Consider the following 26,368-nt stretch of genomic DNA (forward strand, 5'->3'; position numbering starts at 1 on the left):
AGGGAGCGCAATTTGCTGAGGAGGAGCAGGTGGTCAACTGTGTCAAAGAATATGGATGGCACCAAGTCCCACACAATCTTACCAGTGCTCCTTATGTAGTCTGGGCAGTTCTTGGGCTCCACGTGACTATCTCTTCCCTTGTAAACCATAAAACTATATGTATAGCCTGTTGCCCTGTCACAAAGCTTATAAATCTTGACCCCCTATCTGGCACGCTTACTGGGAAGATACTGTTTGATAGACAAGCGGCCAGAAAACATAATCAGGGACTCATCAACGCAGACAACTTGATCGGGAGTAAATAGGGCTGCAAAGTGTTGGTTGAAGTGATTAATGAGGGGCTGAATTTTGTGGAGCCGATCGTATCTATAGTCACCCCGAGGACGACAGAGTTCATTGCCATTGAAATGCATGAACTGCAAGATCTGCTCGTATCGTGTCCTGGTAATGGCGGCAGAGAACACTGGCATATGGTAAATTGGGTCAGTGTACCAATATGACTGCAACTCACTTTTTTGAACTATAACCATGAGGAGGGATAGGCCCAGGAAGGTCTTAAATTCAGAAACTGTAATAACTCCAATCTCTGGCAAGGGCCAACTGCGGATTAGCAGCAATGAATTGACCAGCATACAAATTGCTCCACAACAGATCTATAGAGAGCTTCCATGAAAAAGAGCGAATAAAAATCAAGTGACGTAAAATTAACTGTTCCCACCTGAATTCCGAATTGGCCAGGGAATGGGGGAAGTATGGGTGCTGCAGAAGTGGTGGGCTCCCAATTCAGATTGGCAAATGCAGCAGGAAGGGCACTAAGGGCTCGACGGGCCTGTGTTTGTCTTCTTGGTGGCTGTGGACTCTATTTGTGCTAGCCACCTCACCAGCTTGAACTTCACTCATGGGACTCGCCACGTCACCAAGTGTTACTGCAGTGCTGCATGTACGACCAGGATGTACTAGGCAGCCGGTACTTGCCAGTTCACTAGAAGGATGAGCGGCACTAGTACTGGCTCTCTACTCCATACGAGAGCGCTACTATTCTTGCACCTCAACAACAGCAGAATGGGGTCGGGTATGCCTGAATTTGGCAGGGACCACTACTCCCTAGTCAGAGCTATCTGTCGGGGTGCCGCTGCTGTCTACTAGTTCGTATTCTGAGCCTGAATTGGACAGATGGGTGACTTCCTTTTCACCCTCATCTGTCAGGAAACGTGTAGGCCTCTTCACTAGTGTACCTTCGATGGAACATTTTGGCCTCTAAATTTACTGGTACACTAGTGCGACTCACAGGAAAAATAGCACCTGACTCAAACGCTACCAAAAAAACTGTTAGCATTCGCACGGTTCAGACCCTAACTGATGCTAAGCCTAACTGATATAACCCGTCGGGTGATCAGGGGATTAAACCATCTATTAGGTAATATACGGCGGGTGACCTGATGCTATAAAAAAATAACTAACTAGCCAGCGTCATCCATGACACTAATACGGTGATCACTGGTGACAAGGGGTGATCAAGGGGATAAACCTTTATTGGGGGGTTTAGATTGGGTCCCTAGACCTAGCTAGGCCTACTACTAAGTACCCTAACACTGATTATTGTCACAAATGACACCAGTACAGTGATCAAAGAAAAATATGAACACTACACCAGGTGGCGCTCTGACAGGGAGTGAAGGGGTTAACTGGGGGGGGGGGGCGATCAGGGGGTGAAAAGTGTGCCTATGTGTACTGTGTCAGGGTTGTGTTGGTGCAACTTACTCTGAGATGTCTGAGATGTCTTCCTTCCTCTCTCTGGAATGGAAAAGAGTTCCACGAGGGGTGATGACTTCCCCTGCCTGTGTTTAGACTTACACAGGCAGGGGAAGGATTTAATTCGCCAGAACCGATTACCAGGTCCAGGCCAGTAATCATTGGCCTGGGCCTGGAGACTGATTGGTTCTGAAGCGAATCCGATCGTTGTGGCCCAGTCGAGCCAACCTGCCACAGTACAACTGCGGCAGCTGGTCCAGAACTAGTTAATTGGCATTGCTCCTCAAAGGGTCAATGCTGAAGCACACAGAAAACAATGGTTCTCTATGTGGTCTTTTTACAACGTTCATGTGTTGTTGTGAATTCATGAAGAAATACATTTAATATTCGCTGGCCGAGATGAGGGATTTCAGTATTTTATTGAACTGTGACCTCTTGGAGACCTTTAAAGCAAAGTACAAGATCTCGCAGGTTTTTTTTTTCCAAATGTTGAAAGGATTAGTTCTTGTTAAACTTTTACAAAACCTGTGTTTAAAAAAGAAACTCGCTGAAACAATGGTATCTTCTGTCACCAAATAAAAAGCTGTTTACTTATTTTGTTGGTTAGAGTGAGAAGGCCAAACTTGCATAAGTATTTATCACATGGAAATAACCCTTAACTAGAGAACCCCATTGTACGTAAGTAAAAGACTATTTGGACAATATACAACCGTGCAAATAGCTGACGCCTCATCCAAAAACATATTGAAGGACACAGCTAACCCATTTAATCATTTATTGGAAGCTCAGAGTTCATCCCAAAACATGCTGTAAGATTCATCTACCAGTATCATCTATATTTTTCTAAGCCATTCAATTTATACATAGGTCACAACTGAGATTATAAATTTAGTATCTAATGATCTAAAGAACTTTGTCATAAAGAGATTATATATGAAAGTGTGATCATAAGTAGAAGTGTTTTAGCAACAAATTAGTATTATAAAAAACATATAATCATGATTAGAATTGTATAAGAATTTAACCTATGTTTAGATAAACAAATATTGATTGGATACCCAAATTATACATGGATCCATATAGATAATAATTGTATGTGATATTGTTTGTGATATATCTAACCTGTGTCCTTTCTAAACGGACTAAAGATTAACAGATATACAGTGATATGCATATATATCACCAATTTATGCAAGTAATTATTGGAAATTTATGTTAAAGAGTATTCTACATTATGCCATAATTCTTGAACACTCGAATATATTCGTTAGAACATATAAATAACGAACACATATTACAGAATTAGAAAAATATTCACTTAAAGAAATAAAACACCCAACATAGGTGAGACACCTGGTGGTGGAAGGTGCTATTACCTTAAAATCACGAGACTCCCGGGAAAGCTAACCATTAAGTCTGTCGGCCAATGAGGGGGGAACACATACCCTCTGGGCAGAACTTAGTATAATTTTATAATCCTTTTGTTGAAGAGGATATTTAAGAAACTAGGAAGAGGAAGAAGGAGGAAGCTCGGAGGAGAGCTGGGGGGAGAGAGTCAGGGGGAAGCTTAGGGACCCCCCTGAGAAGGGACACTGGAAGACATGCATGAATACACATTTTACATTCATGAAGATCCCTGCTCCTTGGAATGTTGAAGCCACGGCAGCCATCTTAAAATTCCTGGTAACTAATACTCCACACTAATAGCCATATTGGAAATGGGTAAATATATGTTTATCATCTATTTTATGTTCTCTTAAATATTGATGTTTTTGAATATTCTATTATTGAAATACTTCTCCCGAATCAATAACCGCCTTTTAGATTTTTCTCTAAATTAAATTTTTCATACATTTCTTTTTGCATAGATGCCAATTTTATTGACAAACAAATGTCTAATTTATTTCACATTGTTAACCACTTACTTACCTGCAGTATAGTAACGGTTGGATGTGTGAAATACAGACATTCTGTTTAATTGTCAATTATCAAAAGGTTATTGATTCTACCGAGAAATGATAATGGTGATAATTGTGTCCAAGGTACTACTACGCCCAGTTTGAGGGTGTTCCCAGAAATTGTCAAAATGATCAAGTAATGTAATCTGTATTTTAATATTTCATGTAAATATTTGTTTTCTGTCAACCAATAAATGTAGCTATTTTGTATGATCACTCGTCTCCGTGAATAAGTTTCACATATATAGACCGTGTCATATAGACTGATTCTGTATCTTAAAAATATCTTCGTTAAAAATTACTTAATAAATATTGTGCGGGAAAATGTCCTTAAAAGCACAACATATATAAATGGAGGCACTGCGTGAGATAACGTCGATATTTTGTACAGGATCAGTCATAGTTACGGTGGTGACAGAAATAATATTTTGCATGAAATGATTAATTATTAACTTTTAAAAAAAAGAATATTTTTGCCAAAAGAAAAATGTCTGGTCAAAGTGAATTTTATTTTGATGGGGATTATCAAGAGTCAGCCCTTAGTGGTAATATGAGTACTCAGACAAAATGGATACAAGAACAGGAAATGTTGGATATAATGTCAAAAAGTAACATGATAAATCATGCCGAAAAAAGTTTGTCTAATGAGAATGGTCTAGAAGCACTCATTGAAGGCCTTATAAACCACACCCGTCAATCAATAAAAGACGTATGGAACGTGGAAGGTCAAAGCGTTGAACTCACAGACAGCTCATCTGAGACAAAGGAAATAGAAAGGCCTGATCACATGCATTTTGAACCAAGCACTAACCTGATGTATCTTTATAGTGAGTTTAAACGTCAATATACCCAACTAGAGAGTGATATCTTAGAATCCCAGTCCCAGTTAATAGGAGGGGAATGTGAGCTCACAAAAAAGCTAAAGGAGATTAAAGACAAGGCAGATTATTTTGATGAGGCTATAGCGAAAATGGTGAAATATGAAACAGAACAGTTACAAAATGATGTAATAATGCTGGACGAATTTCACCAATTAAATAAAAAGTATAAACAATCAAAAGAGAAGGAGAGGTTCTTAATTAAAGCAGAACAGATGCACAATAATACAATAATAATGCTGTACAAATGTTATCAATTAAATAAAGAAATAATAAACAATACAAGAGAGGAGAAGGAAAATTTTCTGCAGGAAAACGAGTCTCCTGAAGAAAGTTGCCGAGTAATATGCAGTGGAAATTTAAAAGAAGAAACAAATCAGCTTAGGTCAGGACAGGAATCCCTAATTAAGCAACCAGAAGAATTAAAAGAACAAGGGGAGTGTATGCCTCAGGATAATGCTCAGATGCTTAAACCTGAAAGTATAGAGTCTGACAATACTCCAAAATCTGACTCTCAACCTAAAATTTGGGAGTTACATAATGAAAAAGAATTAGAAAAAGAAACTATATTCTACCCCAAGCCATCTGTAGAGCAAAGGGGGGTAAAAATTGAACCACCACATGAAGGTATGCCTAATCAGTTTTCTTTGGGATCAGAGAAAAATACAGGCACCCCTAAACAGGACGCCTCAGAAATAATAAAATTTTTAAAAGATGCTGTCCCGGTGTTTAAGGAAGAGGGATCCATGCACATTATTGACCACATTGAAATCTATGAAAATGCTTTATCAGTTTTAGGCCTAAATGATGACCAATCTAAGATTCATTTCTTACCGTGGGTATTTGAACCCAAACTCCGTTCATTCTGCGAAGATGTAATAAGTCTGTGGGGTACTGCCTGGCAAACAATTAAAAACATCTGTCATCTAGGATTTGTCCCACATAAAAATGTTAACGCAGCTAGAGTGGATATACACAATATCACACGCACCAGTGATCAAAGCCCCACCGAAGTTATGGCTGTGCTCAAGGGTGCTGTCCACTTAGCAGAAAAGGAGCCAAGTTATAATGAACTTGAGTTTGAACCCATGTTCTTCAAGGCCCCGCCTACCCACATAAAAGTGAATTTGGCGAAAGACTACAAAGGGGGGTGTTCACTGGAGTCTTTGGTAAAAGAGAGTAACAATTTGTACTCTATCCAACAAACTGGTGAAAACAATGGAAGGCCTGAAAGCCCTATAATGAAACTTGTGGATGAATTTTATGTATCTCCTCAATCATTACAGCCCAAAACCAAGAGAAAGAGATACGCTGATATAGTCAGAGAGATGCTACCGAGTCTCCCCAGCGGGAAACCAATGTCCCCACCCATCAGAAGGGGGGAGCAGAGACCACCCTTTAGAGGGGGAGTTAAAAGACCACCTCAGGAGTCTCATCCAAAGGATCCAGACCCAAGGTTTAGGAGAAACTATAGGGTATATCTCCAACGGGTCAGATTTAAAACTAAGGGTAGACACCCTCACCTTTACCGGTGTAATGGACTTCCGGGGCCTACACAGGTAAATAGGGAGAAATTACAGGGTAAGACACCCCAAAATCCCCAGAACAATAGGGAACAACTAAGGCCCAGACAACTATCCCAGAATCAAGACAATGTTTCTGATGTGGATATGTCTGATAAAATTGAGCCAGTAGTCCCCAGAAAGTATAGAAACCGGGTCCCACGAACAAATTCTGATCAGCCTGTAAGCAATACGGAAACCAAAATAGACAAAATTATGGATATGTTACACGGTTTCATTGCTATACGGAACGTGAATAACACTTCTTCCAGGGACAAATCCTGTGGCCAGCCCAAGGGCCACAGAGCCTTTTAAGCGCCTATGTTAAAATAAATCAGAGGAATGCACTGAATAAAGATATAGGAAGCAGAGGTTCTAACACCATGTTTTTCCCCAGGTTACAGTAATGAGGATCCTGAAATCCCTACCGAGGGATTGTGGTTGTTAGATATTAACTATTCTCCTATTTTTCAGTGGTCACTTCATTCCTCTGACATAAACAGGTCGCTCCAAACAGCCCAATTTCAAGAAGTCCCGAAGACGGTAATTCCAGAGGAAGACCGAATCCTAAAGACATAAATATCAGGAGGCCTAAATGGTTTGATATTTTGGTAAAAGATGAGGAGTCACCTGTATAAGGTAGTTTGATTGCCTCAAATGAGTTGTATTGACACCCCAAAGGGGGAAGATTTTATCTGTTTTATTCCTCCCAAGTAGAAGGTTGACTATGATGTCAAATATTTTGATACTGACAGTAAGTGTCACATGTCAAACTGAAATGTTTTTAATTGTTATTATTCCAGAACCGCTACAATTAAGCTAAAAAAAAAAATGGTTCTGAAGAACATAAGTCAGTCAGAATTGTCTGGTATCCACAGATATTAATAAATGGCCTCATGATAATGAGCCCTGGAGCTTGGTCTCCCATAGCCAATGTGTCATACATGGTCTTGATTTCCAGAGTGTTTAGTTAAAGGACTGATAACATAATGGGAAAGAGGAGGGCTCTGAGGAAGCCCAGGATACCAACTTGACACTGAGATCTCAAACACAGATCATGTTAAAAAAAAACTTATATATCTTTTCTCATGGAATCCATTTTCATTTACAGGACTAAGATGTCCATGAGCCGGTCAACAGAACCGAGAGTCCAACATGTGTGAACATCCAGAGAAGGAACCGTATGGGGGATCCAGGGATACCACTGATGGCCAGTCTACATGGACGGAACCCACCAGGACGGCCAGGACTAAAGGTGCCCGGAATGGTCCATTTCCTGCCAATCAACAGATGACGGTCCTGAGATGCACACATCGATCACAAACCCATTTTGTTTTTCAAAGAGTTACACTCATCTGCAAGTGTCTATACCTCTTAATTATATATAACCATAATCCGGATCCATCGTCACAACTCAACTTACAAGGCCCGAGCAAAGCCATATTTCTTCAAACTGTTGCATTGGTGAAGTCTTTCAAACGACTTCCGGCATTTGAACACTTCACAAGGGGGGCTTTGTTGTGAATTCATGAAGAAATACATTTAATATTCGCTGGCCGAGATGAGGGATTTCAGTATTTTATTGAACTGTGACCTCTTGGAGACCTTTAAAGCAAAGTACAAGATCTCGCAGGTTTTTTTTTTCCAAATGTTGAAAGGATTAGTTCTTGTTAAACTTTTACAAAACCTGTGTTTAAAAAAGAAACTCGCTGAAACAATGGTATCTTCTGTCACCAAATAAAAAGCTGTTTACTTATTTTGTTGGTTAGAGTGAGAAGGCCAAACTTGCATAAGTATTTATCACATGGAAATAACCCTTAACTAGAGAACCCCATTGTACGTAAGTAAAAGACTATTTGGACAATATACAACCGTGCAAATAGCTGACGCCTCATCCAAAAACATATTGAAGGACACAGCTAACCCATTTAATCATTTATTGGAAGCTCAGAGTTCATCCCAAAACATGCTGTAAGATTCATCTACCAGTATCATCTATATTTTTCTAAGCCATTCAATTTATACATAGGTCACAACTGAGATTATAAATTTAGTATCTAATGATCTAAAGAACTTTGTCATAAAGAGATTATATATGAAAGTGTGATCATAAGTAGAAGTGTTTTAGCAACAAATTAGTATTATAAAAAACATATAATCATGATTAGAATTGTATAAGAATTTAACCTATGTTTAGATAAACAAATATTGATTGGATACCCAAATTATACATGGATCCATATAGATAATAATTGTATGTGATATTGTTTGTGATATATCTAACCTGTGTCCTTTCTAAACGGACTAAAGATTAACAGATATACAGTGATATGCATATATATCACCAATTTATGCAAGTAATTATTGGAAATTTATGTTAAAGAGTATTCTACATTATGCCATAATTCTTGAACACTCGAATATATTCGTTAGAACATATAAATAACGAACACATATTACAGAATTAGAAAAATATTCACTTAAAGAAATAAAACACCCAACATAGGTGAGACACCTGGTGGTGGAAGGTGCTATTACCTTAAAATCACGAGACTCCCGGGAAAGCTAACCATTAAGTCTGTCGGCCAATGAGGGGGGAACACATACCCTCTGGGCAGAACTTAGTATAATTTTATAATCCTTTTGTTGAAGAGGATATTTAAGAAACTAGGAAGAGGAAGAAGGAGGAAGCTCGGAGGAGAGCTGGGGGGAGAGAGTCAGGGGGAAGCTTAGGGACCCCCCTGAGAAGGGACACTGGAAGACATGCATGAATACACATTTTACATTCATGAAGATCCCTGCTCCTTGGAATGTTGAAGCCACGGCAGCCATCTTAAAATTCCTGGTAACTAATACTCCACACTAATAGCCATATTGGAAATGGGTAAATATATGTTTATCATCTATTTTATGTTCTCTTAAATATTGATGTTTTTGAATATTCTATTATTGAAATACTTCTCCCGAATCAATAACCGCCTTTTAGATTTTTCTCTAAATTACATTTTTCATACATTTCTTTTTGCATAGATGCCAATTTTATTGACAAACAAATGTCTAATTTATTTCACATTGTTAACCACTTACTTACCTGCAGTATAGTAACGGTTGGATGTGTGAAATACAGACATTCTGTTTAATTGTCAATTATCAAAAGGTTATTGATTCTACCGAGAAATGATAATGGTGATAATTGTGTCCAAGGTACTACTACGCCCAGTTTGAGGGTGTTCCCAGAAATTGTCAAAATGATCAAGTAATGTAATCTGTATTTTAATATTTCATGTAAATATTTGTTTTCTGTCAACCAATAAATGTAGATATTTTGTATGATCACTCGTCTCCGTGAATAAGTTTCACATATATAGACCGTGTCATATAGACTGATTCTGTATCTTAAAAATATCTTCGTTAAAAATTACTTAATAAATATTGTGCGGGAAAATGTCCTTAAAAGCACAAGAGTGTGGTGATGTTCAGTGGTATAAGATGCATAAAAATGCAGCATGTCTACATTTTTACACAGCGCAACTCATGTCATCACATGTCTGTGCATCCCAGCACACTGTATAAAAATTAACCACTAGGCGTCTGCGCTAAAGCCGAAAGACGGCTGCAGCGCGGATGCCAATTGCTGGGAGGCCATCCCTGGACGTCCTCCTGTTTACTTCCGCATTGCGCGCTCCCGCGAGCGCGCATTGGGGAAGTTCTGTGCTGGCCTTGTCCCCTGGACACAGCCAATCGCAGATCGCTTTAAAAGGCCAATCACAGCGGCTGTTTACAGCGCGATAGGCGTGCCCAATGAGAGATGATCTCATATGTAAACATATGAGATCATCTTTCATCGCCGGCTTTCCCTCCTCACACAGAGACAGCGTATGAGGAGGGAGAGAATAGCGGCTGCAGCGGCCATAAGTAGTTAAAAAAAGTCCCACAATGTCATTGCAATCTGTCCCCAGTATGCCACCTGTCCCCAGTGTGCCACCTGTCGGTGTCATCTGTCCCCAGTGTGCCACCTGTCAGTGCCATCTGTCTCCAGTGCCACCTGTCAGTGCCATCTGTCCCCAGTGCCATCTGTCCCCAGTGCCACTTGTCAGTGCCATCTGTCCCCAGTGCCACCTGTCCCCAGTGCCAGCTGTCAATGCCATTTGCCCCAGTGCCACCTGTCAGTGCCATCTGTCCCCAGTGCCACGTATAAGTGCCATCTGTCATCAGTGCCACGTATAATGCCATCTGTCATCAGTGCCACGTGTCATCAGTGCCACATAGTGCCATCTGTCATCAGTGCCATATTAGTGTCATGTGTCATCAGTGCCACATATTAGTGCCATCTGTCATCAGTGCCACGTATCAGTGCCATCTGTCATCAGTGCCACCTGTCAGTGTCACGTGCCATCTGTTATCAGTGTCACGTGCCTTCAATGCCACGTATCAGTGCCATCTGTCATCAGTGCCATGTGTCAGTGCCACGTATTAGTGCCATCTGTAATCAGTGCCACGTATTAGTGCCATCTGTCATCAGTGTCACGTATTAGTGCCATCTGTCAGTGCCACGTATTAGTGCCACGTGTCATCAGTGCCACATATAAGTGCCATCTGTCATCAGTGCCACATATTAGTGCCATCTGTCATCAGTGTCACGTGTCATCAGTGTCACGTATTAGTGGCATCTGTCATCAGTGCTACATCAGTGTCATCAGTGCCCCGTATCAGTTCCATCTGTCATGAGTGCCACGTCAGTGTCACTGTCCTGGTGCTCCAGGGCCTTCAAAAGTGTAATAGTTAGTCAACAAGTTAGATGTGTAATTTATGCTCCTAGAACACGTGATGGTGCTCCCTGCATGTTGGGCCTCTCTGAGCGGCTAGACTGTGGAAAAGTCCCACACATGTGGTATGGTAATACTCAGGAGGAGTAGCAGAATTTATTTTGCGGCGTCATCTATGGTATGCACATGCCAAGTGAGAGAAATAACCTATTACGATGACAATTTTGTGAAAAAAATAAAAAAAATCTTAATATTGCAAAGAATTGTGGGAAAAAATGACAACACCAAAAAGCTCACCATGCCTCTTACTAAATACCTTGGAATGTCTACTTTCAAAAAAGGGGTAATTTGGGGGATATTTGTACTTTCCTGGCTTGTTTGGGTCGCAAGAAATGAAATAGGTCACCACCAGTACATCAGGTGTGATCAATTTTGTATGATTTGCACCATAAATTGTAGACTCTCTAACTTTCACAAAGACCAAATAATATACACTAATTTGGGTTATTTTTACCAAAGATATGTAGCAGTATAAATTGTGGCCAAAATTCATGAAAATAAAATCATAATTTGCAAAATTTTATCACAGAAACAAAGAAAATGCATTTTTTTTTCAAAATTTTTAGTCTTTTTTCATTTATAGCGCAAAAAATAAAAACCCAGATGTGATCAAATACCACCAAAAGAAAGCTCTATTTGTGGGGAAAAAAGGACACAAAATTAATTTGGGTACAGTGTTACATGACTGAGTAATTGTCATTCAAATTGTGAGAGCACTGAAAGCTGAAAATTGGTCTGCTCACGAGGGGGGTTTGAGTGCCCAGTTGTCAAGTGGTTAAATGAGGCTTCAGATATGAATGGCACTCATTGGAAATCATGGGGTACAACTTGTCATGTGACTTTGCAGTCCCAAGTCAAAGGACAAGCCGCACAAGTGTGAAAGGGGCCTTAAGATGCAGTTTACTGAGGCAGCTATTAGAACGTCACTTATTCTTACTACTTGGCTATAACTCAGCTGGCCTAAAGTGGTTCTAAAAGCATAAGGTTTTTTACCTTAATGCATTCTCTGTATTTGGGTAACAAACCTTCCTTGATCAGCTCCCACCCAGTCCCTCTCTTAAATCCTTACTGGGCTCCTCATTTGATCCAGCGCTCTCCAATAGTACTGAGCCATTGGCTCCTACTGTTGTAAATCAAATCCTGTAAGGAGGGAACGGTGGGTGGGGCAGGGTCGAGCCTAACTGTGTGTGTCTATGGATGCCCCCATAGTAAGCGGTTTTCTCTGGGGGCACTCAACTAAGAGGAGGAGCAGAGAGTACCGACAGAAGGCCCCACCTTTACAACATATTTAATTTGCCATCGGTCAAACACAAATAAGTAAGACAAACATTGCCCTGGTGACCACTGTGATGGAAATTCAAACTTTTACAATTATCACCAGGACAAGAGGTGAGGGACAATCTTCAATTGGGAACACCTGTTTTTGCGATAACTGTCTAAAAGGGTATTTCCATGACTTTGGGGGGAGGAGGGATGCTTCTTCTCACATTTTGTTGCGTCACTGAGCCATGGGGTGAAGGTAAACAGACACCAAAAAAAAAAAAAAATCCTGGAAAAAGTTTAACAATAACTAATGTTGTAAAAGCCATTGCTCTTCATGAACTTTATGACATTTTAGCTAAGGTAAATAAAAATGCTCCTACCTTTTTAATCCTGATTGCCACCGTAGTGAAGAAGTCAGTAGGTTCGACCTTTTCTTACTCTCAGAGGATGTAGGCTTAACTGCTTTCTGATCCTTTTTGTCTATAGACTTTTCTTCCTTGGTTTTGGTACTGGAAAAATAAATTAAAGTGCTGGAAGTCAGAGATCGGCAAAAAAAATTAATTACGATGAAATTTAATTTCTCTGCAATTTTTCTTCCCAGATCATCTATGCTTTTGAGATATCAAAAATGTATTTTCAGTTGGTGCCTGCTGAATGAAGTGCTTCATGTTAACATGTTGGTGCATTAATGCCTTGATTTTATCTATATAAATTGGTCGGGTATTTCATTATAACACAATTCTAAAAGGAAACAACATCTAAGGTGCATGGATAAACATCAGAGCAATTGGCTAACTGAAGAGTATGAGTTGCCGGTAAGAAAGAAGGATTGATTTACTATGGACTATGACATATTCTATATACAACACATTTCACAAATCATAAACTAAAATAGAAAGTTCTTTTGAAGATTTTTTTTCCCTATATTTGAAAGGTATGCTGGTGAAACCTTTTTTTGTGGTCAAAGATTAAAAAAAAAATCCACAACAGAGGTAAAGGTTGCTGGGGATACCAGGGAACTTTCTTCTCATATGTTAAAGTGTTAGCTTTAAAATGTCAGATTGGACGTTGTTGTCGGATAATCCGACTGTGTGTGGGCTTCATCTGACTTTTTCCGTCGGAATGTCCGACCAACAAAGTTTGAGAGCTGGATATAAAAATTTTCCGACAACATGATCCGATCGGACTTTGTCCGTTCGTTTGTAGAGAATTCGGACAAAGTGCCACGCATGCTCAGATAAAATTCCTAGACCAAAGCTATTGGCTACTACCCTGAACGTAGTCCCGTCATAACTAAACAACGTCATCACGTTACGAACGATTGTATTTTACGACAACTTTGTCCGACCATGTGTATGCAACACAAGTTTCGGACAAAATCTGTCGGACAAAATCAGACAGATTTTGTTGTCGGGAATGTCTGACCGTGTGTGCAAGGGCTTACTAAACCCACAACAGTAAAATCACTGTATAAAGTGGATATAAAAAGTCTATACACCCCTGTTAAACTGTCAGTTTCTGTCATGTAAAAAAACGAGACAAAGATAATTAATTTCAGAACTTTTTTCCACCTTAAATGTGGCCTATAAACTGTACAACTCAATTGAAAAACAAACGGAAATCTTTTAGGAGGAGAGAAGTAAAAGTAAAAAATAATAATAATACGGTTGCATAAGTGTGCACACCCTTAAACTAATACTTTGGATTTTATTACAGCACGAAGTCTTTTTGTGTATGAATCAGCATGGCACATCTTGACTTGGCAATATTTGCCCACTCTTCTTTGCAAAAACACTCCAGTCTTCAGATCACCCCACAGATTTTCAACTGGATTCAGGTCTGTGCTCTGGCTGGGCCATTTCAAAACTTTAATCTTCTTCTGGTGAAGCCATTCCTTTATTGATTTGGTTGTAAGCTTTGGGTCGTTGTCATGCTGAAAGATGACGTTTCTGTTCATGTTCAGTTTTCTAGCAGAAGCCTGAAGGTTTTGTGCCAATATTGATTGTATTTGGAACTGTTCATAATTCCCTCTACCTTGACTAAGGCCCCTGTTCCAGTTGAAGAAAAACAGCCCCAAAACATGATGCTGCCATCACAATGCTTCACGGTGGGCATGTGTTCTCTTGGTGATGTGCAGTGTTGTTTTTGCATCATTTTTTGCAATTATGGCCAAAATGTTCAACCTTGGTTTCATCAGACCATAACACATTTTCCCACATGCTTTTGGGAGACTTCAGATGTGTTTTTGAAAAATGTAGCCAGGCTTTGAGGTTTTACTTCATCAGAAAATGCTTCCATCCTGCCACTTTACCCCATAGCCCAGACATATGAAGAATACGAGATATTGTTGTCAGATGTACCACACAGCCAGTACTTGCCAAATATTCCTGAAGCTCATTTAATGTTGCTGTAGGCCTCTTGACAGCCTCCCTGACCAGTTTTCTTCTCGTCTTTTTATCAATTTTAGAGGGACGTCCAGTTCTTAGTAATGTCACTGTTTTCTCCACTTGATGGAGAACTACATGGCATGTTCACCAATGCCAGGAGCCTGGCGGACAAGATAGGTGAACTAGAGATACTGTTGTACAAGGAGGATTTGGATTTTGTGGTATTTCAGAGACCTGGTTCAAAAGCTTTAATGATTGGCTGGCAACCATTCAAGGGTATTCCCTTTATCGCAGGGATAGGGAGGGTAAAAAAGGGGGAGGGGTATGTCTATATATCAAGAATAATGTACAAGTGAATGTGAGAGATGACATCACTAAGGGACCTAAGGGAGGAGGTGGAATCCTTATGGGTAGAGCTCCAAAGGGAAAAATAATACTGGGAGTATACTATAGGACCCCTAACCTGAGGGAGGAGGAGGCGGAGGTGGACCTCCTATCACAATTTGGATTAGTAGTAAGGATGGGAAGTGTCATCATAATGAGGGATTTTAATTATCCAGACATAGACTGGGCAGAGGGAACCACGCATTCGTCTAAGGCTCGCCAGTTCCTAAATGTCTTGCAGGACAATTTCATGGGTCAGATGGTAAGCGCACCAACTAGAAATAAAGCGTTACTAGATCTACTGATTACCAACAATGCACACCTGATCACGGATGTGGAAATACAGGGCAATTTAGAAAACAGCAATCACAGGTCAATTGGCTTTAGTATAAATCACACAAATAGGAAACATAAGGGGAATACAAAGACACTGAATTTCAAAAGAGCCAACTTCCCTAAACTATGAACCTTGCTAGAAGGCATAAATTGGGAACAAAGAATACGGAGGAGATGGGTTCACTTTAACAGCATATTAAATAAGGGCATTAACCAGTGCATCCCATTGGGTAATACATTTAAAAGAGTGAACAAAAGTCCTGGATGGCTTTATTCCAATGTAAAATGCATATAAAAGCAAAGGAGAAGGCCTTCAAAAAATACAAGGTTGATGGATCAGCATTCAAACTTTATAAACAATTCAACAAGAAATGTAAAAGTGCAGGGCGGCTAAGATAGAACACGGAAGACACATGGAGTGGAGGAGAGCAAAACAAATCTCAAGAAATTCTTTAAGTATGTAAACTGTAAAAAAGGGACGACAGACCATACTGGCCCCATAAAGAATGAGTAAGCACATTGGGTTACCAATGATGGGGAGATGGCAAAGGTATTGAATTTATTCTTCTCCCCAGTCTTCACGAGGGAATCAGGGGGCTTTAGTAACCAAAACTGCAGTGCTTATCCTCATGACACATCACAGGATGCACCGTCATGGCTAACAGAGGACATAATTAGAATTAGACTTGGGAAACGTAACATTAATAAATCACCAGGACTCGGTGGCTTGCACCCGAGGGTACTTAAGCCCCATACACACTCAGATTTTCTGCTGATTTTTGTCTTCAGATTTACCAAAACCATGTAGTGCAAGGGCCTGCCTGATTGCATACAAATTGAAACTCCTAAGGTTTGACCTCATATTATATGGTGTTGGTAATTCTGAAGGAAAAAATCTGCAGAATATCTAATAGTGTGTATGGGCCTTTAGGGAACTCAGTCAAGTAATTGTCAGACTATTGTTCCTAATTTTTACTGACAGTCTACTGACTGGAATGGTACTAGTGGATTGGAGAAAAGCCAATGTTGCACCAATATTTAAAAAGGGCCAAAAATACATCCCTGGGAATTATAGACCAGTTAGCCTAACATCAATAGTATGCAAGTTCTTAGGGAGAGGATAAGGGACTATATACAAGATTTTAGTAATGAAAACGGTATCATTAGCAGTAATCAGCATGGATTCATGAAGAATCGTTCTTGCCAAACCAATCTATTAACCTTCTATGAGGAAGTGAGTTGTCATCTATATAAAGGAAGGCCCGTAGACGTGGTATATCTGGATTTTGCAAAAGCATTTGACACAGTTCCCAATAAAAGTTTACTGTTCAAAATAAGGTCCGTTGGCATGGACCTTAGGGTGAGTACATGGGTTGAAAACTGAATACAAGGGTCGGTTCAGAGGGTGGTGATAAATGGGGAATACTCGGAATGGTCAGGGATTGATCGTGGGGTCCCACAAGGTTCTGTGCTGGGACAAATCCTATTTAATTTATTCATAAACGACCTGGAGGATGGGGTAAACAGTTCAATCTCTGTTGTTGCGCACACTACTAAGCTAAGCAGGGCAATTTAGCAATCCTCTACTAGCAAGTTTAGCTAATCATCATCAAATTGTTTCTACTATCAACAACATATTCTAAAGATTCCACCTTATCAATGTCCCTCTCTACAGGCAATTTTAATACGGTATGCTGTGGCGGCTTGGGTATTTTAATTTTTTAATACAATTGTGTCTATACCATTGTTACTGTTACTTTTGGAACTCAAGCTTATGTGCATACAAACGAGTGATACCATCAATCTCCTGAAGAAACTCAAAGGAGTGAAACATGTTGAGAGTGGTAGTGCTTTATATACACATGTCTGAATAACGCATATATCCTCTGTTCTGGATGTATTATTGTCCTCCTTTTTTTCATGTTTTTACTACTTGATGCTTTGGAAGCTCTCTGCGGACCATGGCTTTTGCTGTAGGATGCGACTAAGAAAATGTCAGGAAAGACCTACTAGAACAGCTGAATTTTATTTGGGGTTATTCAGGGCTACTTTAAATGAAGGCAGGTGTGTACTGACTCCTATTTAACATGACTTTGAGTGTGATTGCTTAATTCTGAACACGGCTACATTCACAGTTATAAGAGTTACACACTTACGCAACCACATTATTTTAGTTTTTTCGTTTTAAACTCCCCCCCCCCCCCCCCTAAAAGATTTCAGTTTGTTTTTCAATTGAGTTGTACAGTTTATTGGTCACATTAAAGGTGGAAAAAGTTATGAAATAATTTATCTTTGTCCTTTTTTTTTACATCACAGAAACCTGAAATTTTAACAGGGGTGTTTAGACTTTTTATATCCATTGCACATGCAGTAAAGCATGCTTGTTACACTCACTGTGAAACCTAAGGGGTTAATCATCCACATTGTGTAAAAAGGCTGTTTGACCCTTTCTTCTCTGATTCTCCTCTTCTTCCACTGTTCCCAATCAATCTCCTGATAAGTCAGAGCCTTTGGAATCACTCTGTACATGCTCAGTTTGGTGTTTATTGCTAGAGAGTTTTTTTTTTTTCTCGTGAGGGTGCATGTGATCAGCACAGGCCAATCAGCACTGTCCAGACAGAGGGTCAGGGGTCCTGCCGCCTCATAGAACCATTAGAGTAGAATGAAAACTTATCCTACAGGCTTTAATTAGACACTGACAGAAGTAACAGGACTGCTATAAGCTGCTTATGAGAAAAGGTAAAAAAGTTTATATTTACTAAAATAATTGCATTACCAAGCTATGTGCACTGTGGGAGACCAGATATAGTGAATGCAGGGTCCGGGGGTTTAGTAACACTTTAAGGTTTTCATATAGAGGTGCTGGCCTCAGGGTACTCAAAGTTCAACTCTGGGCATCGTATTTTCAAGTCTTTGTGTTTTTTTTACCTCTACTTACAGGACACTGGTACCAAGTCAAATTCAGGAACTTACAATGGTTAAATTACAAAAAAAATATTATTTAACACAAATCTGCATTAAGATTTTTTTTTTCTATTTGCAGCTTTATCTCGTCTACAAGATGAATCATTTTTACTATATTCACCAAGACCGAGCTACACAAAGGATTGAGTATCAACGTTCTTCAGATGTACAGAATTATATGGCAATGAAATCTCTAACTGTGGGTTTACAGTGTATTTTATTACTTTTTAAGGAATCCAGCTCTTTTTTAATTTTTCATCCTTATTAGATTAGTGAATTGTAACTTCCACGTAAATCAAGACTGAATTTAATAATGTTTTCTGTCTGTCCTCTTTACTCGTTTGTACAAAGGCACACAATCTTCAATTCTTCTGAGGTTTCCAGTGAATTTTTTCCATTTACAAAATTACCACAACTAACTAAAATAATTTGGCCTCTGTGTATATTTCTAGTTAATTTCAAATGTCCATAAACTATGTGAATTGCAGTGTATGAGAATTGAAAAGACAACATACTCTTGGTGACCATTAAGAGGCAGGTTCTTCCATTTCAGAGACGGCTCTAATTTGGTCTTGTTAGTCTTGCTCTTTACAAAGGAATGCCTTGTCTTCTCCTGTGCTTTCTTCTCTGGATACTCATTAGACCAATGGTTTTGGCTCGGTTCCTCTGCTTCAACTACATCCACATGCTCAGTCTTTTCAGCCACCAATGGAGCTTCAAACAATGTAAAGTCCTACGAACAGACAATGGGACTCTGTCAATCTATCTTGATGAAAGACAATAGACTCATAAGGTATACAGCAAACAATAATGCTTGAACATCGAAAAAGAAAAACATGCAGCTGTTATTTGCTAGTGAAGATTTACATTAAAAGCCTGTAAAAAAAACAGTCTTCAATCTACTAACAGTATACAACTTTAAGCCCTTGTACACACGGTCGGACATTCCAACAACAAAATCAGTCGGATTTTGTCCGACGGATTTTGTCCGAAACTTGTGTTGCATACACACGGTCGGACAAAGTTATCGGAAAATCCGATCGTACGTAACGTGATGACGTTATTTCGTTACGACGGGACTACATTCAGGCTAGTAGCCAATAGCTCTGGTGTAGGAATTTGATCTGAGCATGCCTGGCACTTTGTCCGATCGGAATTCTCTACACACAATCGGACAAAGTGTGATCGGATCATGTTGTCGGAAAGTTTTATAGCCCAGCTCTAAGACTTTGTCCGTCGGATATTCCGACGGAAACAGTCCGATGGAGCCCACACACAGTCGGGTTATCCGTCAACATGGTCTGATCGGACATTTTCCCGTTGGAATGTCCGACCGTGTGTACAAGGGTTAAGTCTTCAACTAGTCATTGATGGGCAGATATATATGCAAGAGTAACAGAAGGTGAGTAATGTGCCTGTCCTTGAGCTTGTCACTGGCAACCAACATGATCCCTTCTTTATTCATTCTGTTTACAGTACTGTGCAAAAGTTTTAGGCAGGTGTGAAAAAATGCTGTACATTAAGAATGCTTTCAGAAATAAGCGTATATAGTTTATTTTTAACAATTACCAAAATGGAAAGTAAAAACAGAAAAGAAATCCAAATCAAATCAATATTTGGTGTGACCACCCTTTGCCTTCAAAATAGCATCGATTCTTCTAGATACACTTGCACATAGTTTTTGAAGGAACTCAGCAGGTAGGTTGTTCCAAATATCTTGAGAAGTAACCACGTAAACCACAGATCTTCTGTGGCTGTAGGTTTCCTCAAATCCTTCTGTATCTTCATGTCATTTCAGAGAGACTCAATGATGTTGAGATCATGGCTCTGTGAGGGCCAAACCATCACTTTCAGGACCTGTTCTTCATCACGCTGAAAATAGTTTTTAATAACATTGGCTGTATGTTTGGGGTCATTGTCCTGCTGCAGAATAAATTTGGAATCAATCACACAGCTCCCTGATGGTATGGCATGATGGATAAGTATCTGCCTGTATTTCTGAGCATTGAGGCTACCATTGATCCTGACAAAATATCCAACTCCATTTGCAAAAATGCAGCCCCAGATGTTCAAGGAACCTCCACCATGCTTCACTGTTGCCTGCAGACACCTATTATTGTGCCTCTCTCCAGCCCTTCACCAACAAACTGCATCCTGCTACAGCCAAATATTTTACACTTTGACTCGACGGTCTAGAGTACCTGCTGCCATTTTTCTGCACCCAATTTGATATGTTTTTGTGCACAGACGTGGAAAAAAGACTAAGCGACTCAACTATGCATGAAAACAGGGCCGTCTTTAAATACTGATTGGACCCTGGGCAAACATTTTCTTGCCCCTTCCCGAACCATGCAATTTAGCTCTCCACCTGCCTGTACGCCATGGATTGGGGTGGTGAGGAGATCCATCAAGAGACAGAAAACTCCTAGGGATCTTAGAACTCCTGTGATCAGTGGCAGTGCTGTGGGGAGGGGGTGATCAATGGCAATGCTTATTTTTTTACCGGCTACCAATATAAAGAGGAGTTTCAACACTGGCCACCAATGTAATAGGTGTTTACACTCACCACTATTGTAATAAAACATTCACAGTAACCACCTATGTAAGGAGGGGGACCTTCACACTGGCCACTAGTGTGAATATAAGGATTGTACACCAAGCCCCAATGTAATGAGAAGATTTACAACAACCATCAATGTAAAGGGGATTTACACTGACAACTAATGTAATAGGAGCATTCACAGTAACCACACATGTAAGGAGGGATTTACATTGACCACTAAATGTAAGGGGGGCTTTCACACTGGCCACTAATGTGAATCAAAGGATTCTACACCAAGTCCCAATGTAATGAGAGGATTTACACTGACCAACAATGTAACTGAGACATTTAGCCTGCGTTCACATTTGTGTGTGTGGCGAACGCATGCAGAATCGCTTTCCTGACACCACAGAAACGTGCTGCCCTTTAGCAGATACACATCAGTGCCATTCATTGTTAATCACACCTCATGCATCTGCTGTGCAAGCGTGTGATTTTGAAAAAGCGTTAGGGACGTTCTTCCGCATTTCTAGCGCATAGAGCAGTTCATTGAAATAGTTGGTCTGCCCTACACGCAAACTACATCTTTATCCACCCTGGCAGTACACCTTTGCATCCTAAAACCCCTGGTAACCTCTGCACCTCCCCCACCCTCTCCACTCCAACCCTCCACCCCTTTAATTTTACTTGCCTCCTCTGCTCATCTTTGCACCCAACTTCCTTACCTCTATAGATACCCTCCTTGCTCACCTGTGCATCCAAACTGTAATCCTTCTCTGCCTACCTTTGTACACCCAACATTACCCCCCCCCCCACCCCACACACCCCAACACCAATTTATCTACCTTTGCAGAACAGGCTGATGTTAGGCTAAATGACCACAGCTGCAGGCAGGACTTTCAAACATGCCCCTTTATCTCCCCAGTGGGCAGCATTCAGGATAGGTGATGGTAGATATGACCTCAGGGGGCAAGATACAATGGGGCAAAAAAGTATTTAGTCAGCCACCAATTGTACAAGTTCTCCCACTTAAAAAAAGATAAGAGAGGCCTGTAATTGTCATCATAGGTATACCTCAACCATGAGAGACAAAATGTGGAAACAAATCCACGTAGGGCTGTTACTGATTAAAATTTTCGTGTTCGATTAATCAATTTTACTTTAATCGATTAATCGACTAATTTCGATTAATTATAACGCACATACAGATCCAACTACTTTTAGCTGATCTCCTTGCATTGCAACTCTGCATTAGTCAGTGGTAAATGTGGTATACACTATATACAATCACCCAACACTAGTTAGTTTCCACAATCCATGATTTCACTTCAAAGTTCACACAAATACGTTTTAAATTCAAACTGTAGCACTGATAAAAGTAATTTTTTTTTTTCACAGTAGTGTGACAATCCCTCCACCTCCGGTCTAACTAATCACTCTCACCTTATGGCATGGACCCCTGTGCAAACAGGTGGTCATACAAGCGGGTATCAAAAGGGTTAACACGGACCATAAACTTCTCTCACGTCTCCTTAGATCTCAGCAAGGACGCCCGGTCATGGGTAGAAAGAAAAGATCTAAGTGCTCACCGCTTAAGTATAAGATTTAATTTTTTTGTTCAAACACAAACTACTCACATAAAGATGATAAAAACGCAGCATGTAAAGCCGACAATCGTGTTAGTTCCGTAGGGCAGCAGCGGATGACGTCATGCGTAGCTCCTCCCCCGTACACGTTATATTCAATCAGAACTTCGACGTCACCAGACTCCTCCCCCTTCCCTTCGTTAGTAGACGGAGGCACTTGGGGGAGGGGGGAGGAGATCCGGTGACGTCACCGGATCTCCGACGGAACTCCCTGAAGACCCAGAAGCCAGCGGAGAGGTGAGTACCAATCAAAAGAATTTTGATCGATCAAAAAGATTAATGAATAATAGAGGAATTAATCTTTAATTTCCACAGCCCTAAAATCCAGACAATCACATTGTCTGATTTGAAAAGAATTTATTGGCAAATTATGGTGGAAAATAAGTATTTGGTCACCTACAAACGAGCAAGATTTTGCCCCACTGTATACAAATGAATGTCACCTATATTTACATATGAATGCAGCAGACCGCTGCTATATACATATGAATGCAGACACTATTTGCATATCAATGCCGGTTATTTACATGTAAACACAGGGTTTGTAGGTGAGTCATCTGTACACAACAATAGCAGAGCTGGGCATCATTAGTAGGAGCACTTCACACTGAGATATCGGGACACAGCACGGGACTAAAACTTCAAGGGAATTTAAACCGGGATAGTTGCCAAGTATGAGGTAGATGCTTTGGGCCCCACGACAATGACAGGGCCCAGGACAGCTGCCCATTTTGCCCTGCCTTAAAGATGCCCCTGCATGAAAACACTAGGGTTAAAAAAAATGGCAGCAGGTACTCTGGACTGATGAGTCAAAATTTGAAATATTTGGCTGTAGCAAGAGGCAGTTTGTTCACCGAAGGGCTGGAGAGCAGTACAATAATGGGTGTCTGCAGGCAACAGTGAAGCATAGGGAGGTTCCTTGCAAGTTTGGGGTTGCATTTCTGCAAATGGAGTTAAAAATGTGGTCAGGGTCAAGTCCTGGAAGTGATGATTTGGCCCCCACAGAGCCCGGATCTCAACATCTTGAAGCCTGTCTGGGATTACACGAAGAGAAAGAACTATTTGAGGCCTATATTCACAAAGGATGGTGGCGGTTAGTTCTTCAAGATGTTTGGCACAATCTACCCACAGAGTTTCTTCAAAAACTGTGTGCAAGTGTAGCTAGAAGAATTGATGCTATGTTGAAGGCAAAAGGAGGTCACACCAAATATTGATTTGATTTGGATTTCTCTTTTCATTTACTTTCCATTTTGTTAATTGATAAACATGAAAGCATTCTTAATATACAGCATTTTTTCACACCTGCCCAAAACCTTTGTATAGTACAGCCGTGGCCAAAAGTTTTGAGAATGACACAAATATAAATTTTTACAAAGTCTGTTGCCTCAGTTTTTATAATGGCAATTTTGATATACTCCAGAATGTTTTGAAGAGTGGTCAGATGAATTGCAATTAATTGCAAAGTTGCTCTTTGCCATGAAAATTAACTTAATCCCACAAAAAAGAAAAAAAATCACTGCATTTATGAAGAAGTCTTTAGGGCGCCCAAGAAAGTCCAGCAAGCACCAGGACCATCTCCTACAGTTGATTCAGCTGGGGGATCGAGGCACCACCAATGCAGAGCTTGCTCAGGAATGACAGCAGGCAGGTATGAGTGCATCTCCATGCACTGCGAGGCGAAGACTTTTGGAGGATGGCCTGGTGTCAAGAAGGGCAGAAAGAGAAGCCACTTCTCTCCAGGAAAAACATCAGGGACAGACTTATATTCTGCAAAAGGTACAGGGATTGGACTGCTGAGGACTGGGGTAAAGTCATTTTCTCAGGTGAATCCCCTTTTCGATTGTTTGGGGCATCCGGAAAAAACCTTGCTGGAGAAGTGAAGGTGAGTGCTACCATCAGCGACCTTTTTTTGTTCTTGGGTGTAGAAATTCTTCAAACTTTCAACCGAACCTTTAAAACAAATTTTGTTGTCTGTACAGCAGTCACTACTTCAGTATTTGCCTGGATATAGCCTGTCTAATTATTTGCAAATTTATCTTCCCACGAAGAGCCAAAAAAAATAATATTTTGTCCTAAATAAAAACTGTATGAATCCTAAGGATACCAACCTACTGTTGACTAAGGTCATAACATTTTTTTAAATATAGGGTCCTTTCACACGGGGCGGATCAGTGGTGATCCGCCCCGTGGATATCCGCTTGCTCAGCGGAGATCGCTCCGCCGATCCCCGCTGTGCAGGAAGATGACTGGTCCATCTCTGCTAACTGCGCAGGGACTGACCTGTCACAGCTCCGCTCTCCCCTATGGGAGATCGGATGACGACGGACCGCAGTGTTCGTCGTCACCCGATCCGATCCGATGACGGATGGAAAAATAGCTTTTTCCTCCGTCACACTTTTTTGGACCGGATCTGGTCAGATGTCAGCGGACATGTCACCGCTGACATCCGACGCTCCATAGAGCTCTATGGAGCATCCGTTCAGGTGCGCCTGAAAAACTGACAGGCGGGCCCGAACGGAACGGTAGTGTGAAAGGGGCATAAGGGGTACAGAAAACCCTTTGTCAATGAAAGTTTTAATTACTTGTAATATGAGTTACAGACACAACCAGCAGCAAAATGTTTTAAATCTTCCCCACCCCTTTTAAAAGTTTGAAATGATATTTTGGTTGGCTTTTCCTCATAAGTGCAGATCTCTTTCAGGGGACAAAGCCTGATAGCAAGATAATTGCTACAATAATTGTTCTTCAACAAATATCGGTTGTCTCAAGTTGAGACATTTTGCTGTTTTCTCCTCTGCAGAAACCCCTTGGAACACTGTATGTTTTGTCATTGATATATTATGTCATAGGTTTGTTTTAGTGCTAAAATTTTTATTGTTCAAGTGAAAAATCAGCACTAAGATTATGTCTATGGTAATGTTATACCCGGGGATTAAATAATGTGTTTAGGGGGATAGGGTGAGCACTAAGAATTATGAGTTTAGTTACAGTTTGAGTTTCCATTTTTCAGGGTGAGGGGTTAGGCTGAGATTTAAGTTTGGGTAAATGAATTTGTCTTAGGTTTTTGAGTATTTTTTCTGCAAAGAAACTTCATATGCAACATATCTGCCAAAAACAATGGCAAAGAAAATGTATTCAAGTGCATTCTATCATTGCCAAAACTTTAGATGCCAAAACCCTTTGCACCAATACTTCCATGCCAAAAACAACCAATATCGAGAAGCCGAAAAGTCGACATACCATCTTAAATGCAATTGCTCTAGTGAGACCAGTGCCAGCTTAAGTATAACTAACACTACTCCAAACCTATTTCTTTAATGGAAATATGAATACAGTAGATTAACTAAATGCATATTCATTTTATGGATAGACTCTTTTTTCTGAAACAATGGTAACAACCGTAACACGACTACGTTTATTCCTCCAACCAGTTACACTAAACGATTGTTTTGAAGAGTATGTATATTCGTGAATGTTCTAGGCGACTAATAGCTATGTCCTATAAACATTAGTTCAGAGAGAAGTACAGGGAACAGACATACACAAAATATACAGAAACGTTCAGGAGCCGATTTCTGTTTAATGTAGCAAAATCAGTGGAAATTATTTCTGCTGGGTGGCTATAGCTCACTGTTTTATTGCATACACCCATATGGATTTCCCTTACTGATCATCACTGCAGTGCAGATGCAACCTGAAAGAAATCTGTAATTTAATAAAGTGCTATGCCTCTGCCACACCCTCTGCTCTTTTCAATACAATAGGTCAGTGATGGTGAACCTTGGCACCCCAGATGTTTTGGAACTACATTTCCCATGATGCTCAGCTACACTGCAGAGTACACGAGAATCATGGGAAATGTAGTTCCAA

General features: G+C 40.3%; 1 protein-coding gene across 3 annotated transcripts in view; it reads right to left on the reverse strand.

The window, feature by feature from the left end:
* ODAD2 (outer dynein arm docking complex subunit 2) overlaps positions 1–26,368 on the reverse strand; it is a 294,886-nt gene that overhangs the window by 227,428 nt on the left and 41,090 nt on the right. For all 3 annotated transcript variants that reach the window (XM_077491037.1, XM_077491038.1, XM_077491036.1), the window contains exons 9-10: positions 18,826–19,043; positions 12,620–12,748 (exon numbers count right to left, since the gene is read on the reverse strand). In XM_077491037.1, coding sequence (XP_077347163.1) covers positions 12,620–12,748; positions 18,826–19,043 — 347 coding nt within the window. The remainder of the gene's footprint in view (positions 1–12,619; positions 12,749–18,825; positions 19,044–26,368) is intronic.

Source organism: Lithobates pipiens, unplaced genomic scaffold (assembly GCF_037356315.1).
Source record: "Lithobates pipiens isolate NorthernLeopardFrog02 unplaced genomic scaffold, aLitPip1_a1.2 Scaffold_19, whole genome shotgun sequence".
Classification (NCBI taxonomy): domain Eukaryota; kingdom Metazoa; phylum Chordata; class Amphibia; order Anura; family Ranidae; genus Lithobates; species Lithobates pipiens.